This window comes from Bos grunniens, chromosome 9, assembly GCF_055505025.1.
Source record: "Bos grunniens cultivar Pamir isolate PY7600 chromosome 9, Bosgru_T2T1.0, whole genome shotgun sequence".
NCBI lineage: Eukaryota > Metazoa > Chordata > Mammalia > Artiodactyla > Bovidae > Bos > Bos grunniens.
The window spans coordinates 102,452,349-102,472,193 of NC_141173.1; the positions used below are offsets into that span (position 1 = coordinate 102,452,349).

Genomic DNA, 19,845 nt, shown 5'->3' on the forward strand with positions numbered 1-19,845 from the left:
CTTGCTCCTTGGTAGGAAAGCTCTGATAAATCCAGACAGATTTGCGTGTTAAAAAGCAGAGACATCACTTTGCTGACAAAGGTCCGTATAGTCAAGGCTGTGGTTTCTCCAGTGGTCATGTATGGATGTGAGGCCTGAACCATAGAGAAGACTAAGCACCAAAGAACTGATTGCTTTCAAACCGTGGTGCTGGAGAAGACTCTTGAGAATCCCTTTCACTGCAAAGAGATCAAACCAATCAATACTAAAGGAAATAACCCTGAATATTCACTGGAAGGACTGATGCTAAAGATGAAGCTCTCATACTTTGGCCACCTGATACAAAGAACTGACTCACTGAAAAAGACCCTGTTGCTGGGGAAGACTGAAGGCAGGAGAAGGGAATGACAGAGGATGAGATGGTTGGATGGCATCACCGACTCAATGGACACGAGTCTGAACAAACTCTGGGAGACAGTGAAGGACAAGGAAGCCTGGAGGGCTGCAGTCCATGGGGTTGCCGAGTTGAACACAACTTAGTGGCTGAACAATAGCAACAACATAATCATAGCTGGGAAGGAAAAGAGTTCAGTGTTACGCAGATCATCATTCCAAGGGGATTCTGCCTAATACCAGGATTTTACTTGTTTCCCAAAGAATGTTTTTAAAATAAAAATTTGCAGGAAATTGGAAAAGGTGTTTTTTCTGAGGAAGGCATTGTCAACGTAGCTTTTGTTTAGTCGAGTACTGAAAGGACGGGCTCAGATCCATTTTCCTTGACCTCAGAAAGCATCTTCCATCTCTTCTGCTTCTAGACACCTTGAGAATTGGCGGAGGGGTGCTCAGTGAAGTCAGGGTCACACAACAGCCCAGACAGTCAACCACCACCTGCCCAGCAGCCCTGGGCTTGCCTGCGAGGGCGTCCAGGTCTCCATCACCGAGGAGAGAGGATGGACCTGATGCAGCTGACACTGCGCATCCTTGGGAAGCAAGTGGTGGGCGGCGTGTGTGGTGGGAGCGGCGGGCTCAGTGCCTGTCCATTTCCCTGTCATGGTTCTTTACTCCCCTGCCCCCTGGTGGCTCAGACCGTAAAGTCTGCCTGCAATTCAGGACACCTGGGTTCGATCCCTGGGTCGGGAAGATCCCCTGGAGAAGGGAATGGCAACCCTCTCCAGTATCCTTGCCTGGAGAACCCCATGGACAGAGGAGCCTGGCGGGCCACACACCATGGCGTTGCAAAGAGCTGGACGTGACTGAAGCAACTGACTCACACACACACTCTCACACACACTCACACTCTCACACACACACACCCCTTTCCCAACCTTTCTAATTAATGGGAAGACAAACCACAACCACACAAGCAGGTCTGCCTCCATATGTTGGTAACTTTTGACCCCGAGAGACTGAAATCTTCACATTCTTACTTCACTAAATGCCTAAAAACCATTTGAAATTGCCATTTTTGAAGGTTACCGCATTTTGAATACTGGTAATTTCATATGGTTCAAGCGAACATGTTTGTAGATATACTAGTATTAATACAAATACATGTTGCTACCACATTGCCATGTGGAAAAGAAAAATAAAAATATTCTACCTTTTAAGAATGCCAAAAGGGAGATTTCACAAACAAGCAAATTTCCGTGGTCTGCAAGAGATTATCTAGAACAACATCAACATACTATTAATCCTACATGAAATCAACATGGGCCAGATTTCATCTTGGCACCAAGTCCTAGGAAAAAAGGGGAAATCTGATGAATATCCACATACCATACAGGAAGAAACAGTGACTTCAAAAAGCCAGGACCCTGTCCTGCTTAAACTCTGGGAAAGGCTGGCCTCCTGGTTTATCTCAGGGCCTCACGTTCTAGAAACCGTAAGTCTGTGTAATTTCTAACAGATACACCAAGGATGCAGAGAAATTAGCACGGCCCTGGAACAACTTGCCCAGTCTCGTGAGAGATCTGCTGATATCCTGCTGCATATGGCTGTAGTCCTATGTGAACAGACAACTATTTCTTATTTCCTGAGAGGAATCAGTATTCGTTTTAATTTGAAGGTGAAAAAGAAAAGAAATGAACAATTCTTCTTCTTGGCTGCACTGGGCCTTTGGCACTTGGGTTTGCTCTAGTTGTGGGGCAGGGGCCTCTCCCGCTGCAGAGCACAGGCTTTAGAGTGAGGGCTCAGTCATTGAGACAGGCAGGCTTAGCTGCTCTGAGGCCTGTGGGACCTTAGTCCCCTGCGCAGAGATCGAGCCTGTGTCCCCTGCGTTGGAAGGTGGATTCTTAACCATTGGATCCCCAGGGATGTCCTGAAATGAACAATTCTAGTGCACAGATTCATCACAGCCAATTGCTAGATGGGAGTCATGTGCTATTTAATCCACAGAAGAATTATAGAAAGTAGTTCCTATTATGTCCATTTTACAGGTGGGGAAATCGAGGCTTGGAGAAGCAGAATAACCACACCATTTACAAGGAGGGTGGGAGGGGACCCAGGCTGCAGGCCCCGTCTCCCTGCCGCCCTGGGTGACAGTTACAGGAGTGGGTCCCAAAGGGCACCACCTTCTCCACTGCTTTCTTCCCTGTTCTCTTATTTTTCTTTCTTTTTGAAAAATACCTGTGGAGTGCGTACTTCCCAAAGATGTATGGCTCAAGTTCAAGGACCCTCCGCAGCACGGAGATATACTAAAGGCTCATGGAAGCTACAAGTGGGGAGGTGTGTGCAGCGTTCCCAAGCCCGGCTCCACTGTCTCAGGCTTCCGGCCACGCAGTAAGGCCACGGCCCCTGTGGCCATGGGGCCTGCCAAGTGGGCACTACCTCACTCCATTAGTTTGGGCCCACACTTCCCCTGGGCTCAGGGGGCACCTCTGCCATCTCTCCTTCGCCCTGACGTGGGGGACCAGCTGCAGCGGAATGAGGCCCACTTGGAGGGAAGCATGGACTCAACTTACCTTTCCGTAGGAGCCTTGTCCCAAAACTTTCAACAGTTCAAACTGGGAAGGGTCGGCCTTCTCAAAGCCCGCTTTGACATGGTGACTGATGTCAATCTCCTTCACAATGCCCTCTTCCTGCAAGAGAAGAACGACAGAAATGCATATCAAGGGGCTCCTCTGGATTCGTCCTCCTCTCAAGTTACCACGAGTTGGGTAGGTTATGGATTTTCAGGATTGGAGTTACGAGCTGTGACATCACGGCGCTCTGCATAATTTGCTTGCTTATTTGTACCAATGATTCTGTTTGTGAGCCTTAAATTGTGTCTTTTCTCCATGGACTTGTGTTGTGTGGTCTTACCAATATCTCCATGAAATCCATCCTCCTTCTTAACAATTTGGGCAAAATTCTGGACAGGGAGGAAGGTGGGGACCACAGAACCAAACGACCCTCTGAGTGTGTGAGTGTCTACACTTCTGTGGCCTGAAGGGCTGTCCACAGGCAGAAGTAGTCTGTGAAATGGGGATTTCTTTTCTCCTCCTTCTTATTACTCTGCTCCCCCTTATATTCTTGCCAGAGCTGATGGTTCATCTCCATCCCAGAGATTATATTTCAGAAGAAGCAGCCAGATAAGACTTTCTTCCAGTTCAGAAGCTTTCCCAGTAGGGAAAAAAGTCCTTGATCTTGAAGTTAAAGCCCTGACAGGAATCACTCCCAATGCTCATCAGAGAGCTTCCTGTCCTGGAGATGCACTGCCCACCTGTCAGGGGCGAGGCTGCCCTGCCAGCACCAGCCATGGGAGACGCGGAAGCTGGAAAGGAGGGGCTTTCCTGGACTGATTTCTGTGCTTCTCCGAGACACCCTTTCCAATCCATCCACCTTCTGATGCTTCATCCACTACTACGGTTTGGGCCTTGGCTACATTCTGAGAACTAGCAGGCCGGGCTGACTGCAAAGCGCATCTGAAACCGCCACAGTAATCGCACGCGCAGAGTGCTCAGGCACTCAGTCTCCGTACATTATTTCTTCCATTTCTTAAAAAACTATCAAGTGAGATGTTATCCTAAGGTTGCCCAGCTGGAAGTATGAGAGCCGGGTTTCTAGTCAAGAGTGACGTTAAAGCCTCGGGCAAATCAAATCGCAACAGTAGTAATCCACAGGACAGTGGTCCCTCTCAGAGATGGATGGAAAACTCAGTTTCCCAGAGTTGTAAACTTTGTGACGAGTATCTCCATGTACCCAACGCAGGACACCTAGAGAAAGCAGAGGAAGGTCGTCTGGGCTGCAAGACAATTGTTTCTCATTTCTTTTTATTCCAGTGGTTAAAGAAACCCTTCAGTCTTCACATCTTCAAGGATTCTTTTGCATTTTTGTAAAAATAATCATGTTTCTGTTTGTGAAAACAAGCAATGGATATACCCCAAATGGATTCTTTTGGGGTCAGTTCGCAAAGCTTGTATGTGTGCAGTCAGAACACAAAGAATTTTAAGGTAACTACTCCTTGAATATGGAGAAGGAAATGGCTACCCACTCCAGTATTCTTGTCTGGAGAATCCCATGGACAGAGGAGCCTGGCGGGCTACAGTCCATGGGGTCACAAGAGTCAGACAGACTTAGCAACTAAACCACCAGCATTCCTTGAATATGTCAGAGAGAGAGGACCCTGAGGGCATGGTCCTCCCCCCATGAGTGGAGATGACCTCTGAGTCCCGCTGGAATCCCAGGACCCCTTTAGCTACAGAAAGGGGCACAGCTTCTTCTGTAGGGAAATTGCTTCATTTATGACAGGGAAAAAGTGGAAAGTGTTAGTCACTCAGTCATGTCCAACTCTTTGCGACCCCATGGACCGGGTAGCCCCCAGGTGCCTCTGTCCATGGGATTCTCCAGGAAAGAATACTAGAGTGGGTAACCAATTCCTTCTCCAGGGGATCTTCCTGACCCAGGGACTGAACCCAGGTCTCCTGCATTGTAGGCAGACTCTTTACCAGCTGAGCCACCAGGGAGGAAAGAGGGAAAGGGGTGTCTCGGGTTGCAGGCCAGCACCTGTGTCTTCCCCAAGAAGACCGCACTCATCTGGGTGGTGCCTGCAGACCGATGCCCACTGGGAAGACGAAGCTGAAGTTCAAGGCGCTCGCCAAGTCCTGATGACTGATGCTGCACAGATGCTATCTCCACCTCTACTGACTTATCGACCAAGAAAGAACCTGACGGTCACTGGTCACTGAAGGAAGAATAAAACACCCCCATTCTGTTAACAGGCTTCCCTGGTGGCTCAGCTGGTAAAGAATCCGCCTGCAATGAGGGAGACCTGGGTTCGATCCCTGGGTTGGGAAGATCCCCTAAAGAAGGGAAAGGCTACCCACTCCAGTCTTCTGGCCTGGAGAATTCTGTGGACTGTATAGTCCATTGGGTCCCAAAGAGTCGGACACGACTGAACGACTTTCACTGCACTTGACTTTTCCATTAACACACAGCACCTCCCATCCGGCAGGCAGGACGGCACCGAGCCATCCAGTGTCCCCGGCCCCCCGAATGTGGCTCAGTCCTGCAGCCAAGCTAATGCCACTCCCACGGGTCAGCAGGGCTCACCGAGCGCCATCCTCTGTGACTTCGTTTTGGTGCCTGAGCACACCAGCGTTCACGCAGCTAAAGAGAAGGTCACCCTCAACACCTGGGGGGGGAGTGCCGGCTGGGGGCGAGGCCAGGGCCTCGGGGAGATGCCCAGGAGGCAGGTGACCGCTGACCCCGTGGCCCTGCTCCCAGGCCCTTCCGAGTGCACATCACAAACGATTGTGCTGTGCTCCTCCAGGGTCTCCAGGTCATCCCTCTGAGTCCCGGCCTCCGCTCAGAGGAGCATGACGTCAGTCAGCCCCCCGGAGCCCCCTCAGCATACCTGGAGGATCCCCCCCAGGGCCCTGCTTCCCCCACCCCCCAGGAACCAGCAGCCCCAAGCACGCAGCTCTCCCCTGCCCAGAAAAGGCACCAGCCGGCCAGAATTCACCTTCCTGCGTCGTCACCGCCCTGACACTGCAGCTGAAGGCTTAGAAGCAAATCTCTCTGTAACATTTCATTTTGTGGGGATTTTCGCTGTCAAAGTCCTTAGAGCAAAGGCACTCAAAGCACACAGCTAACTTCCTCCTCGGGAATGGCCTTAAAACCTCAGGCCTCTCCCTGATAGTACTGTGATGTTTCAATTAACACCAGGGAGGTCTTGAACAGCAAAAATCTCAACCATCCATTGAAAAAGGAACCAAGAGTCCCACATTTTAGATTTTAGCCACTCATAGTAACACTTTGACCTGAACTTGCTTGAGATATTTTGTTTTCCTCTTTCCCAAGAACTTAAAGGACAAAAAAAAAAAAAAAAGAGTCAAGGTCTGGAGACCTGTGCTGAGTGCTGTGTGTACAGGAAACACCCAGATGGGAGCTGGGAAACATGTCTGGGCTTGTCTGCTTCTAACCATGTCCAGACCGGACAGGCGTATTTTCTAAACCATTTTGTGATTACTGCCTTAAAGGGCACCCAGATTTAACATATTATTTATGCCTCATTTAGAAGTAAACATCTTTTCCCTCTTATCAGGAAGGTCACTTTTTCTAGAATTCTATGTGGATTTTAACACCGTTCCCTTAAGGACATAAAGTCTGGTCCTGAATGCTCTACAGATAGCACTAACATTTGATTTCTAGCATAACTCCTATGAAGCGTATTTTTTTTACAAATAACCTGAGAAATTTGGGGGAGAGCCTGGTATCATGGGCAGGTGTGTGCTCTGCCAGAAAGGACTTCAAAACTGATCCAATGGGAGAGAGAAAAACCAGAGTATGAGTTGTTGAAACAACATCAGTATGTGACCAAGTAACTTTGACCATGGATTCTAGAATCCCCGTCAAGCTGGGCTTGAATTCTGACCGATGGAAGACATTCCCCCACGGGTGTCAGACAGACAGACAGCGAAGGGGCCTGGCCTCAGGCCAGAGGGGATCGGTGAGGTGTCCTCTGAGCCCCGCCCCGCACCAAAGTCACCTTGGCAGGTAATTTCCTCCCTTCTGAATCATCCGCTTTCCACGTCATTAAAGAGAGGCGATTTATGGGAAGTAAATGCAGATGAAAAGTGGTGGAATAGTCATGACGAAAACATAGAAAAGAAAAACTGGGCAAGTGTGAGCTGGGTCTCCACCAAAGCGGGCGGGGCCATTCTAGAAATCACTGATTCCTGCGCAGGATATTAATTCTCAGAAAGGGCCAAGAGTAAATTATTAAACAGGTGGCTTATGAAAATGCAGAAAAGAAGAAGGAAATTAGCTAACTCTGACTTGCTCCCAGCAAGTCCTGCCAGGCCAGCCCACCCCACCCCTGTGGCTGATAACAGAGCAGGCGTGTCGGGAGGGGGCCGGGGAACCACGGCCTGGCTCTCAGGGGCCCACTGAGACCTTGGGTCCGCAGAGGCTGACACCCCTGGGGATCCCCGTGGGGCACCGTGGTCCTTCCCCCAGACCCCAAACCAGGCGTGCTCACCCAGGCGTGACACCCTGCTGCAGACGCTGTCAGTGTAGCCACGGTGCCCCAGTATCAGACCTGCCAGGGAAGCTGTTACAAATGCAGATTCCAGGTGCCAGGCCGGGGCTTCAGGACCTGTAATCTCTGAGAAGGTTGAAGGTCAGGGCTCCCCGGGGGAAATCCTGCTCAAGTCTGCCCTCCCCTACCTACCTACCGCTGGCTCCCAGCCGCACGCAAACAGGCTGTCCTGTCTGCATCCTTCTCAGCAAAACACAGACTTTGTTTCGCCCTTCCCCGGACACCTGCCCCACCCAACATGGCTCACCGATTGCTCATCAACGCTCTCCGTGGGGCTGAACCCAGTGGTCAGGCTTCAGTGTCTGCAGGGCCGGACACCAGGCATCACCCCAGCTTCCTCACTTGGATTCGGGGACATCAGGCCCCCTGGGTCCCCCGACACCTCTCCCACCCTCCCGAGGGCTCTTCCTTTATCTGTCTCCGAACATCCCCCCCAACTTGGTCCCAGCCTTTTCTCCCATGTCGTCACCTCCTTGGGACTTCATCCCATCTGGGGGTTCCGTGTCACCATCTAAATGCTGACGCTCAGGACTGGATCTCCCCCCGGGACCGGCACAGGCAGCTTCCTGGGCGTGCCTGAGGAGACCTTAGGGGCTGCGCGCGCTCCTCCCTGGGGTCTTAGCCTGATGTGGGGGGTGAGAGGAGGCCCCCTGAACTGTGAGCTGCTCTGACACATGGAACGGGCCCTGAGCATCTGCTCTGCCTCCCAGATCATCAGTGCATTTAACTGTTTTTAAAAAGATCTTTCATCCAGACTTTCATTTTCAGGAAGAGGACTCCCCACACCCAGCCCAACATACTGCTAGGAAGGAAGTTCAGAAACGCTTTGAAAGCAGACAGGAGTCAGTGTGTCGCTTGTCTGCTTCCTCCAGGGAGGGCGGACGGAGGACCCTTGAAGAGTCCCTCTAGGGGGCACGTGAGCGTGTGCTCAGTCGATTGGTTTTGTCCGACTCTTTGTGAACCCATAGGCTGTAGCCTGCCAGGCTCCTCTGTCATGGGGTTCTCCAGGCAAGAATACTGGAGTGGGTTGCCATGCCCTCCTCCACGGGATCTTCCCAACCCAGGGATCGAACCCACACCTCCTGCATCTCCTGCATTGGCAGTCGGATTCTTTACTGCTAGGGCCACCTGGGAAGCTCTCTGGGGAGCATAACCCTCCCCCAAAAACAGCCAGAACTAACGACACAGACTGCTCACGACAAAGCCCGCAGGAGGCGGTGGCTGTGCACACATCATAACACAAGGAGGGAAGGACTGGGCATGAGCTCCAGACTCCCAGCCAGAAGGAACCCGCTCCTTTCAGCTTCCCAGGTAACCAGGGGCCAAGCCTCGAGCCTCGAGTGCATCTGACCTCCCAGGGCGCCTGGGTGGGAGGTGGACTCCAGGCAGCCTGCCTCCTGCCCGACCCGCCCAAGGAGGCTCCTGAGACGAACGGCTGATGCATCGCAGAGTCTCCTCTGCCCTTTACATCGCCCTTTTCACGTCTCCGCCCCCGTGTCTGCGCCCGCTGGTGTGAGCAAGTGTGAGATGAAATTACAGGACCAGCTGCACTGGGAAAATACTTCTACAGAAAGCCTCCACTTCGCTTCCAAAGGCTAAATATAAGCTGCGCCATTTAGGATGGCAACACTTCTCCAGCAAGAGTGGGACTCCAGCTGGCTTTTCAGGCACTCGCGGGCCTCCAGACACAGCGAGGACACCCGCCTGAAGAAGAGCACACCCCCCTGAAGTCACAGGAGCGAGGGGACAAGAAGGGAGACCAGAGGTGGGAGTCAGGGGCCCTGAGATGCAGGGAGAAGGCCCGCCTGGTGTCCGAGGTGTGCTTCCCATGGGGCGCTGCTCACAGACCCGCCTGGCCGATGCCCGCCGGCCGCCCGAACTCCCCAAGGGACGGGTCACACGGTCCACACAGGGCTCTCTTTTCTCATCCACCCTGGAATGGCATTTTTCCTTTTTTTGACCCAAGAAAGAGACCCAGCACCCAAGGCAGTCACAGGACTAACTCACACCCCGGGGCCAGCAGCCAGATGTGGCCGGCAGCTGAGGGCCACCTCCACCTTCAGAAGGCAACCATGAGCTGCCCCGGAAGCCCCTCAGGGTCTGCACGGGGCCACACTGGGGCTCCTGCATCAGAGCAGCGCAAGGGAAGAGGTCGGAGGAGAGGGGAGGAGAAGCGGCTGAGATGCGTCTCCTGTCCATTTCCTTCCTTTGCCCTCCCACCCAGGCCTCTGCACTTTGCTCCCCCCATCCAAACTTCTATTAATTTTGCTTATTAAGGTAAGATGGGTGTTTCCTTCTGTTTTAAAATGAAAGTGCCTCCCGCCCATGGCTTCTGTCTTTCTTCACCCCCACTGCCTGCCACCCCCTCAAATTATCTTCCCTTCCTTCCTTCTGGAAGCCTTTCAGTCTGCTGGTGTTTTTATAAATCACAGCCTATGCAGATCGCGCCCTGGAAGCTTCTATTATAAATGGTGCCAGGCAGATGGAGCAGCGTCCCTGCAGGGGCCTCCCTGTGGACGGCGGAGCACGCAGGCGTCCCACCAACACGTAGGCTGCAGGCTCCCTGGCTCTGACAACTCGACGTCCCTCGGGTGGGTTCACTCTAGTCAGTCCCATCAACCCTCAAGCTCCCTGAGCGGCAATGTTCTGTGGAACATTGCCTGCGAGATGACAATGGTCTGAGGCCCCAGTGTCTGGATGCCATGTTTCAAGCGCAGGTTCTATTGGGGCCTGTTGACGCGCTTCATCTCATCTTGAAAGTTACCTTTAAGGAGATGCTTTGCAAAGAGTCGTTTCTCACATGGATGAGAAATTTGTTACTACTGACTTGGGTTTGTCAAGATGCCCTGAGGAATCTGTAAAGAGCCCCAAACCATGGGTGGACAGGATGCCAACACGTCCTGCAGAGAGACGTCTGCAGCAGTGGACAGCTGGGCAGTGTCCACCCCGGGGCGGCTGCAGGTGTGAGGACGGGGCTGCTCAGTCTTTATTCTTTAGCACGACTTTAAAGACAGCGCCGAGTGCGGAGGGGGATATGGTGACAGCAGGAGTCACGTATGCTGTGCGCCAAACACAGGCCCAGCACCGTCTCCCTTCTGTCCTCAGACTCAGAGCGCCGTCACGACAGTGCATAGCCCCTCCCCTTCAGTAAGAAAAAAACAATCTGAACACGGAAAGCTGTTTGTCACAATGATTTTCTTTATAAGAGTGAAAAAATGAGAAACACTGTGAATGTCCAAAAAAGTGCGGAAGAGTTAAGTGATGACGACATCCGCCAGATGGCATTTTACAAAGGCATTGAAAGTGGTTATGCCATTTACAGTTGCTCCCAGAGGAATGAGACTGTAGGTGAAAACTACCGAAACACATACGGTGTCTGCGTGCTGAAAACTGCAGATGTGCCCGAACGCAACCAAGGAAGAGCTAAACTCCCAGAATAATGAAATATGTAGGTGAAAACTTCCAAAACACATACGGTGTCTGTGTGCTGAAAACTACAGATGTGCCCGAACGCAACCAAGGAAGAGCTAAACGCATGGGAGACACTCATGTTCACAGACCGGAAAACACAGCAGATGGAGCGTAATTCTCCCAATATTGGTCTGCAGGACAATGCAGTTCCCATCAAAAGCTGAGCAGGGCTCCCTATACACAGACAACGTCATTCTAAAATTTACATGGAAATGCAAATGACCCCAAGTCACGAAAACCCGTTTTCAAAATAAATAATAAAGTGGGAGGAGTCACTCTACTGTTAAGGCTTACAACGCAGCTACAGTTAGGGACTGAGGGAACGACAGACACCCAGACTAACGGAACAGAACCGAAAGCCCTGGAGTGAACCTGTTCAGACACACCCAGTGGGTTCTTGAGAGGTGTCAAGGAAGAGACTCAGCAGGAGAGTATTTTCAACAAACGGTATTGGAGCACTGGACCTCTGAGGCAAAAAAAAGGCCTCAAATCCCCTGTTTTATACAATGAACTGAAAATGGATCACAGACTTAAATGCAAAACATAAAACCATAAAATTTTTAGGAAAGAAGCTTCAGGACCCAGGTCTAGGGTAAAAATTCTTAGACGTGATCTCCAAAGCTTGATCCAAAGGAGGAAAAATTCTTACACTGAACTTAAAACTTTTGCTCTGCAAAGACGCTGCCAAGATGAAAAGACAAGCTGCACGTCAGGAGAAAACGTCTACAAACCGTGGAGGCAGCCCTGTGTCGCATCTGTAACAGATAAAGGGTTCTCAAAACGCAACAATGAAATAAAACAAAGAATCCAATCAGAAAGTGGGCAAAAGAGAGAAATGGTCATTTCACCTAAGACGATCTACAGACGGCAAACCAGCATGTGAAAACACATTCAACATCGGTAGCCGCGAGAGAAAGGCCAAACCACGGCAAGGCATCAGTGCACACCTGCCAGTGGTTAACACAGAAAAAATACAGTGATAACATCAAATGCTGGCGAGCACGCAGAGGAAATGGGTCTCCCCTGCATTGCTGGCGGGGATGGAAAATGGCCCAGCCGCTGGAAAACAGCCAGGTGGCATCCTACGAAATGAGACGTGAACTTACCCTACAGCCCAGCAGCCGCATCCTCGCAGCTTCATCCCAGAGAAACGAAGACGAGGTCCGCACAGAAACCTGAGCATATTTCACAGCAGCTTTCCTCCCAAACAGGAAACAACCCAGACGTCCTCCAACGTAAATGCTTCAGCAAACTGGGATTCATCATCCGGTGGCAATAAAAAGACAAACCACTGATACACCACACGACAGGAGTGAGCCCCACAGAAGGACACTCAGTACAAAAGCCAGTCCCGAAAGACCACACTGATGCTGAAAATAAAAACTCCGATGTTAAGGCAAGCCAAGAAAAATGTAAACATAAAGCATTTTCTCTGCCCATTTGGGCCTCCTCCCTCCCCTCGAGTCTGCACTCTGCGTCTGCCTTTTGCATTAACCAGACCTCCCCAACGGCCGAAATGCTGGCTCAGCCACAGAGACCAAGGGGTCTCCTGCGCCAGACAGAGCAGGCCTTGCTCAGTCCTGTAAGGGTCACCCCCACTAGCCTGCTATGTGCAGATGTTTTTGATGGACTTTATGTCCAATGCCAACACATCACTTCCTTTAAAGATGGTGATTGGTGCAGAGCCAAAGGGTCAGACGACCTGCGAGACGCTGGACCCCACCTAATGGAAGTCCTTAGTGTAACCACTCGCTTGTATGCTGTGTGTGCTAAGCTGCTTCAGTGGTGTCTGACTCTGCGACTCCATGGACTGTAGCCACGGCTCCTCTGATGGGATTCTCCAGGCAAGAACACTGGAGAGAGTCGCCATGCCCTCCTCCAGGGGAGCGCTCCAGCTCAGGGACTGAAGTCCTGTGTTATGTCTCCCGCACGTGTAGGTGAATTCTTTACCACCAGCGCCACCTACTAATTAGCATTCCCAGCGATATTACTTGCCATCTGCCTCTTTTACAAAAGTATTGGTTCTTGCATTACCAAATCGGTGACTGAGGCTCTGACAAGATGAATGATGATCAGGTGACTTGAAATGACGGATCACACATATAGTCCTTTAAGGTCAACGGTTGTCACAGTGTGACTGTGGGTGTGGGAAGAAGCAGCAGGAGGGAGCCTCCAGGGAACCTTCCTGGGTCAGGAGGGCACAGCGACCCAGTCCTTGCCTGGGGAATCCCACGGACAGAGGAGCCTGGTGGGCTACCGTCCATGGGGTCGCAGAGTCGGACACGACGGAGTGGCTAAGCACACAGCGCGGTTCCAAGAGTTATTCCTAGGGGAGGGACGGGGGAAGGGCAGGCAGACCTCTGCACCAGTTTCTGTAACTTTCTGTTGCTCCATAACTATTTCAGAATAAAACACTTTTAAAAAGCGACTTTGAAGTCTACTTGCAGTGTTGAAAGAGACTTAAGATTTTAAACTAAAGAAGGCAGTAAATAAGTTTTCTGTCCATGATGGTTATATTCACATTTAAAAGATTTGTAGCAAAAACATTTACGGGAAATACATCAAGATGTTAGCAGTGATAGTGTCAGAGAAATATAAATGACTAATTTTCTTTACTTTCTGGATTTTTTTATACACAAATGTAAAAATGAGCAAGAAGATGCTGGCATCTATAACAGGAAATTTAAATCAATAAAATCATCTTGCTAACTGTCCACGTGGGATTCCTATATTCATCCACTGCTATGTATCCAATTCTGAAATACAACGGAGAATTTATGCAAAATGAACTGTGAGTTTTGAAAAGCAGATAAGATCAAATAACTTGTCGCAAGAAAACAAAAAGATGGAAGCCAATATGAAACAATTTGGATGCCATTTCTGGATGCGAAGAATAAACCTACCATTTGGTGGAAAAGAAAGGCTCAATATTTTTAAAGCTATTAGAATTTTGAAACTCAACATGCGAGATTCATCTTGTGGACGAGCATGGCATTTCCAATCAGGGCACAGATGGTAAACGTAAGAACGTGCAGTGCAGAGACCAGTACAAATTTCCCAGCCCGGCGGGTGGCCAGGAGTGAATAGAAGTTTTCCAGAGAGGTGGGCTGTTTAGGGGTGGCTGGTATGAACTTACTGGAAACTGAAAAATTAGAAAAAAATTTAAAAGTGAAATTAGAGATGACTGTCTGCTATGAAATATTAGACAAAACGACTTGTGTGATAAATTCATTCCTCTTAATAGCTTTGTAGACATAAATATAAAGGGTTTACATTTTTTCTTCAATGGTCATGAGCAGTGATCCAAACACAATCACCTGTGGTCACTTCTGTATTTTGTGTGTGTGTTAGATTGTTGCTGTTCAGTCACTCAGTCGTGTCTGACTCTTTGCGGCCCCATGGACTGCAGCGCATCAGGCCTCCCCGTCCATCACCAACTCCCAGAGCTTGCTCACACTCATGCCCATGGAGTCTGTGATGTCATCCAACCGTCTCATCCTCTGTCATTCCCTTCTCCTCCTGCCCCCAATCCTTTCCAGCATCAGGGTGTTTTCCGAGTCAGTTCTTCGAAGCAGGTGGTCAAAGTAATGGAGCTTCAGCTCAGCTTTAGCATCAGTCCTTCTAATGACTATTCAGGATTAATTTATTTTTAGGATTGACTGGTTTGATCTCCTTGCTGTCCAAGGGACTCTCAAGGGTCTTCTCCAACACCAAATTCAAAAGCATCAGTTCTTAGGTGCTCAGCCTTCGTTATGGTCTAATTCTCACATCCATGCACAAGTACTGGAAAAACCATAGCTTTGACTACATGGCCCTTGTTGGCAGTGATTGAATTATCAATCCCTAAATCTAGGGAAGATTCTGCATGAGCGGTGTCCCCCATACAAGGCCAATGCACAAAGGTGACACTCAGGGCAATACATGAGAACCACTGCCAACACCCTGGCCCCAGTCATTTCCCCCTAAAGGATCGTCCCAGTATCCTTAGAGAAGACTGCCATCCATCATCAGAGCCTCAGAGTGCAGGCGACCGTCGCCAGGCCCAGCTCTGGTCCCTTATCCTGGAGATTCTTACAAACCAAATCCAAACAGAAAACATTCATGAACTTCAGAATTAAGCTTAAACAATTTCAGTGACAATGTGCTTTCATCAGGTTTCAAAATTTTTGAAAAGGTGAAACTTTTGGCTAAAACCTCAAAGAAATAAGCTAAATAACCATCCCTCTTCCTTTGTAACCAACTTAGTTGACATTAAAAATAAGTACAAAACATTCTGCTAAATGTTTTCAAATGCCCCCACCAGCCCACCCACATCACACTACCTACCCTCCACCCCCGAGGGTAGAGTTGTCCAAACTCCGACCCAAATGACCCCCTCAAAAAGCTAACCGGTGAGCTCCACACATATGTCAGCTTTTGCCAATATGAGCCAAAAGTCACAGATTTCCAGACAGTCATGAGCACAGATAAAGCATTTCTAGCGAGCCGATGCACTGAATTGATTCACCCAGGATAGCGGCCTTGTCGCCTGAACCCTGCAATCAGCATGGCTGAGGTTTACAAAACACCAAAGACTGACGACCTCAGGTCTGCTGTAGGACCACAGAGGCATCCGGGCGATTACACGTTTCCTCCACTTAGATGGGTTTCCTCGGCCTCAAGGGCTTGCTATCTAATGACCTGCGAGCCTGATCCTGAGAAGCGGCTGTCGCGGAAACACTTCTTGGAGAAATGAGAGATTCTGCACAGGGTGAAGGCAACATCTTTTTCATTCCCAGTTTAACCCACTCTGCGAATACCGTCCTGTTCCCGGTGGTACCCTCCGCCCTCAAAGCGACCTGAACATGGCATTTACTGAATAAGCATTTGCACAGAAGTAAATGAACACCTTGCAGATGGTTTAAGAAAGGTGTATGGAACGCCCAGAGCATGTCTGTAGAACCAGGCTTGTAGCATGACTGAGCCAACCTGCTGAGATCCAATCTCATTCGTGGCGTAAGACAGGCTGGGGGACTTTCCACATTCTCCACGTTCAAGGAGTATGATTTGCATTATATACAATTTTTAAATTCAAAGAAAGCATATTATAAACACTTGCAGAAGTCTAACCTAGCTTGGGGTTTTGCCAGAATGCTTCAGCCCCATCCAGCAAATCCAGATATCTCGTACTTCAGGATCACACACTTTGTCTACAACAGGCTGAAGTGACGCTGGAGAAAAGCCCCAGACATTTCTGAGGCTCTGGCAGAATATGTCAGAAGTTCACTCTTTACACCAGGAAGGGTGATCTGAAGACTTGTTTAGAAAACCCCTTCAGCTGAGGCTATTATTCTGAGCCGCTGAGTAGAAGTTCTCTCATCTCCTACAAATGAGGATGAGTAAGTGTCTATCTGGGGATTCAGCAGTGATGGACCAGCCACTGCACCTAAGCCCTGAACTAGGGGTCAGGCTGGAGGCCTGGCAGCGGGGGCGGGCGTTCTGTGAGTTCTGTGGTCCTGCTGTGGCACGCCGCCTGCCAGCGAGGTCAGCAGCTTCCGATGATGATGTTCTATCGTCATTGACACACGGACTCACTCACACAAAACTGCTGAATTTAAAACCCTCTCGGCAGGCGGAACTCAAGGCCGCAGGCACTCACGTTTACTCACACGTTTGTCTTTGCTTGAACTGCTTGATACAGACCATGTTTGGAAGGACCAAGAATCATTTAAACAGGATGGCACCCATGGGTGATGGGTATTGTCCTGGGCTCCGGAGCAAGGCCCCTCCCCCGGGGACAGCCCTCCCCTCTGCGTTCCCCTCTGGGCCCCGCCCTGATTCAACCTCCACACGTGTGGCTTGTCTCCCTGTCGATAGACGACATTATTCCTGAGCCAAACACCGGGCACAGCTTTACATGGACTTGGCTAATTTCTGCCAGCACTTATACACCGAGCTATTTAAGAAAGACACCCACCGATTATCATCTATTTTCGAATGTTTCCAAACTACTCTCCTTTCCCAGGATGATGGCTCTGCAACAGCCATGCAAACCCACTGAGATGTACATTGTCCTCTTGGAATGACCCAGAGCTGAGCCCCACCGGACAGTCACAGGCTGAGGTCAGAGCCTGCTGCTGGAAAAGGGCATCTGTGTCCAGGAAGGGGCTCTCACCAGCAGGCTGCCCCGAACTGCACCCCGTCCTCTGTATGTGCATGTATGTGTGTGTGCACGTGTGTGTGTGCACAGGCACACAGAGCGGCTCCAGGGAATGACCTCGGGCAGCTCCTGGAGTGAGAAGCTCTTCGAATGATCATGGAAGTGGCTGACACAGCGCCCAAGTTCAGCTGTCACGTTCTTCTTCCCACCAGGTGACATGTTGTTCTCATTATCCCTCAAACTTTTCAAATAATGATTCCCCAGGAAATGATTCAAATAATGATTCCCCGGGAAACAACGACTGCCCTTCCTTAAGCAAGAGCTCTGCGAATTTTCCCTGGTTTCTGCACATCTGAACTTCTGTCTCAAGCCTCAAGACTGCAATACTCCCCGGTTGCCAAGCCTGCTTTATTAGGCTGCATGTGAGAGGAAGCTTAACCTGTCTCTTCTGTTGTGAAAACTGGATACAAAGAACTCATGACTGGACTGGGAGCTGCTGACTGAACACAAATCCCAGAGGGGTTTCTGGGCCCTCCTCCTCCCGACGTGTGCTGGCTGGACGAGGCGGACAAAGGCTGCAGCGCGTGAGGAGGGACGGGCGTGAGAGGTCAAGAGGACAGGCCTCCCCCGGCCACGGTCACATACGCACGCTGGCCCATAGGACATAAAATCAAGCACCCAAACCACGGCATGGTCGGGAAGAAATGCAGGCTCACGGGTTTTGGCTGCTCTTTTAAGATAACAGCCTGACCTTCCCCCCTGGATGAAGCTGAGGGGACGCTCGGACCGCACCGCCAGCACCTCTGTTGAAAGTCTTAAAAATACACAAATTGCATGTATACTTGGGGCCCATCAGATGGAAGGCAGTCATGAGTTTCACAAAGATTTGGTAACTTTAAAGACTTGATTTTGAAGTGAACTTGGTGGTTTTTCATTCCTCGACCTTTTCGCTGTGTAACTGGACTACTGCCCAAGTGATGACAGAAAACGCCCATCAGCAGACATCGCGAAACGATCCACTTTTTCAGCAATTCGGACTCAAATGCTCTGAAATAGCTTGAGGCAGGAACAGTCCGCCTAAGCACACAAATCTTTCCTCGCAGGCGTGTGGTGGGATCCGTGATGGACAGGTGGGGGGTCCTTCCCTGCCCTTGTGGTTTCCACGCCTTTCTTTATGAGACGCTCCATCACCTTCAGGACCTGAGCTTTCTCCACTCTGACTGAGGGCAAAGCCTCCTCACGGAGCGAAAGCATCCTCTTAGAGAAAAAGAAAGGGACTGAAGGACGCTGGCCTCTGGATAAGGGCCCACGGAGGGTGAAGGTCACAGAGACGCCGCCTTGAGCTGAATGCGTTTCCCCTCAATGCAGAGACCGAAGCCCTAATCCCAGTGTGACGGTGTTAGGAGCTGGGCCTCTGGGAGGCAACGGGTCAGGAGGGTGGGGCCCCACTGGGATGAACGCCCCCACAAAAGGGGCCCAGAGCCCCTGCCGCCACATGAGGACGCGGGGAGAAGACACCTTCTACCAACTGGGTCCTCACCGCAGAGGACCGGCCAGCATCGTGACCCTGGATGTCCACCTCCAGAGCCTCCAGAAGTACATCTCTGCGGTATTCAAACCGCCCAGTCTGTGGAGTCTAGTAACGGGAGCCTGGATGGACTAGCACAGACGTGAGACTATGCGCCTGGGGCTCTCGAGGGGCAGCTGTTGCGGACGGCCAATGCAGGAGGAGGGGCCGAGTCCGGAAATCTGGGGGAAAGGAGGTGATCTCGGGTGCTCTTTCTCTGGCGCTCCAGGAACCACCAGCGCGTCCTCCATCCAGAGCGAGCCTCTCTGGCGCTCCAGGAACCACCAGTGCGTCCTCCATCCAGAGCGAGCCTCTCTGGCGCTCCAGGAACCACCACTGCGCCCTCCATCCAGAGCGAGCCTCTCTGGCGCTCCAGGAACCACCAGTGCGTCCTCCATCCAGAGCGAGCCTCTCTGGCGCTCCAGGAACCATCAGTGCGTCCTCCATCCAGACCAAGCCTCTCTGGCGCTCCAGGAACCACCAGTGCGTCCTCCATCCAGAGCGAGCCTCTCTGGCGCTCCAGGAACCACCAGTGCGTCCTCCATCCAGAGCGAGCCTCCGGGGGTCCCTGGAGCCGTCTGTTCTGTGGGGGTTCCTCCCTCCTCCTCCCCCGTTCTAGGCCTATAGTATGCCAGCAGCGCCGCCCCTCCACAGGGGAGCCCGCCTCAGTCCCCAGGCCTCGGTGTCACCTGCCTGGCCTGATGAGGAGGGCTGCTTGAGGAACTCTGCCCTGCTCAGGAGGTGCTAAATTCACCACATGGGCTCCTTCGTGTCATCATGATTGCATTTTCATTTTGCTTGACTTGTGAGTCCCTGAAGGCTTTCCTCTTAATACCCAGCATTATGGGAAAGACCATTCCTATAGCTGCTGAAAAAGTACCTAAGTGATGAACACTTTTCTCATTAAACACTAGTTAATAACTACACTGTAGTCAGTAAACACATCCCACGTCTAAACACACCACTAACAGACTTGGCTGAGCTTCGGTGATGTGTCCGAGTTAAATGACAACCGAGTTCTCCTAAAGGTTACCAGAGGAAATTTGTGCCAGGACAAACGAGCCATATTTTCCAATGGAGTTTCTTCCAATGGAGTCTGATTAGAAAGTAGAAGAGGTGTGGGCATGAGCTGACAGGACATCAGGTCACAGGGGTCCTTCTGGTCACTGG

The 19,845-nt window shown here is 50.8% G+C and overlaps 1 protein-coding gene across 9 annotated transcripts in view; it reads right to left on the bottom strand.

Annotated features, from left to right (window-relative positions):
* RPS6KA2 (ribosomal protein S6 kinase A2) overlaps window positions 1-19,845 on the bottom strand; it is a 328,366-nt gene that overhangs the window by 87,328 nt on the left and 221,193 nt on the right. For 5 of the 9 annotated variants that reach the window (XM_086318706.1, XM_086318708.1, XM_086318709.1 and 2 more), the window contains one exon: window positions 2,940-3,056. In XM_086318706.1, the coding sequence (XP_086174832.1) occupies window positions 2,940-3,056 (117 nt within the window). Of the gene's footprint in view, window positions 1-2,939; window positions 3,057-5,920; window positions 6,034-7,630; window positions 7,650-7,745; window positions 7,796-12,075; window positions 12,189-19,845 lie in introns of those variants that run through there. The other 4 variants (XM_086318710.1, XM_086318712.1, XM_086318714.1 and 1 more) reach the window with 4 other exon arrangements.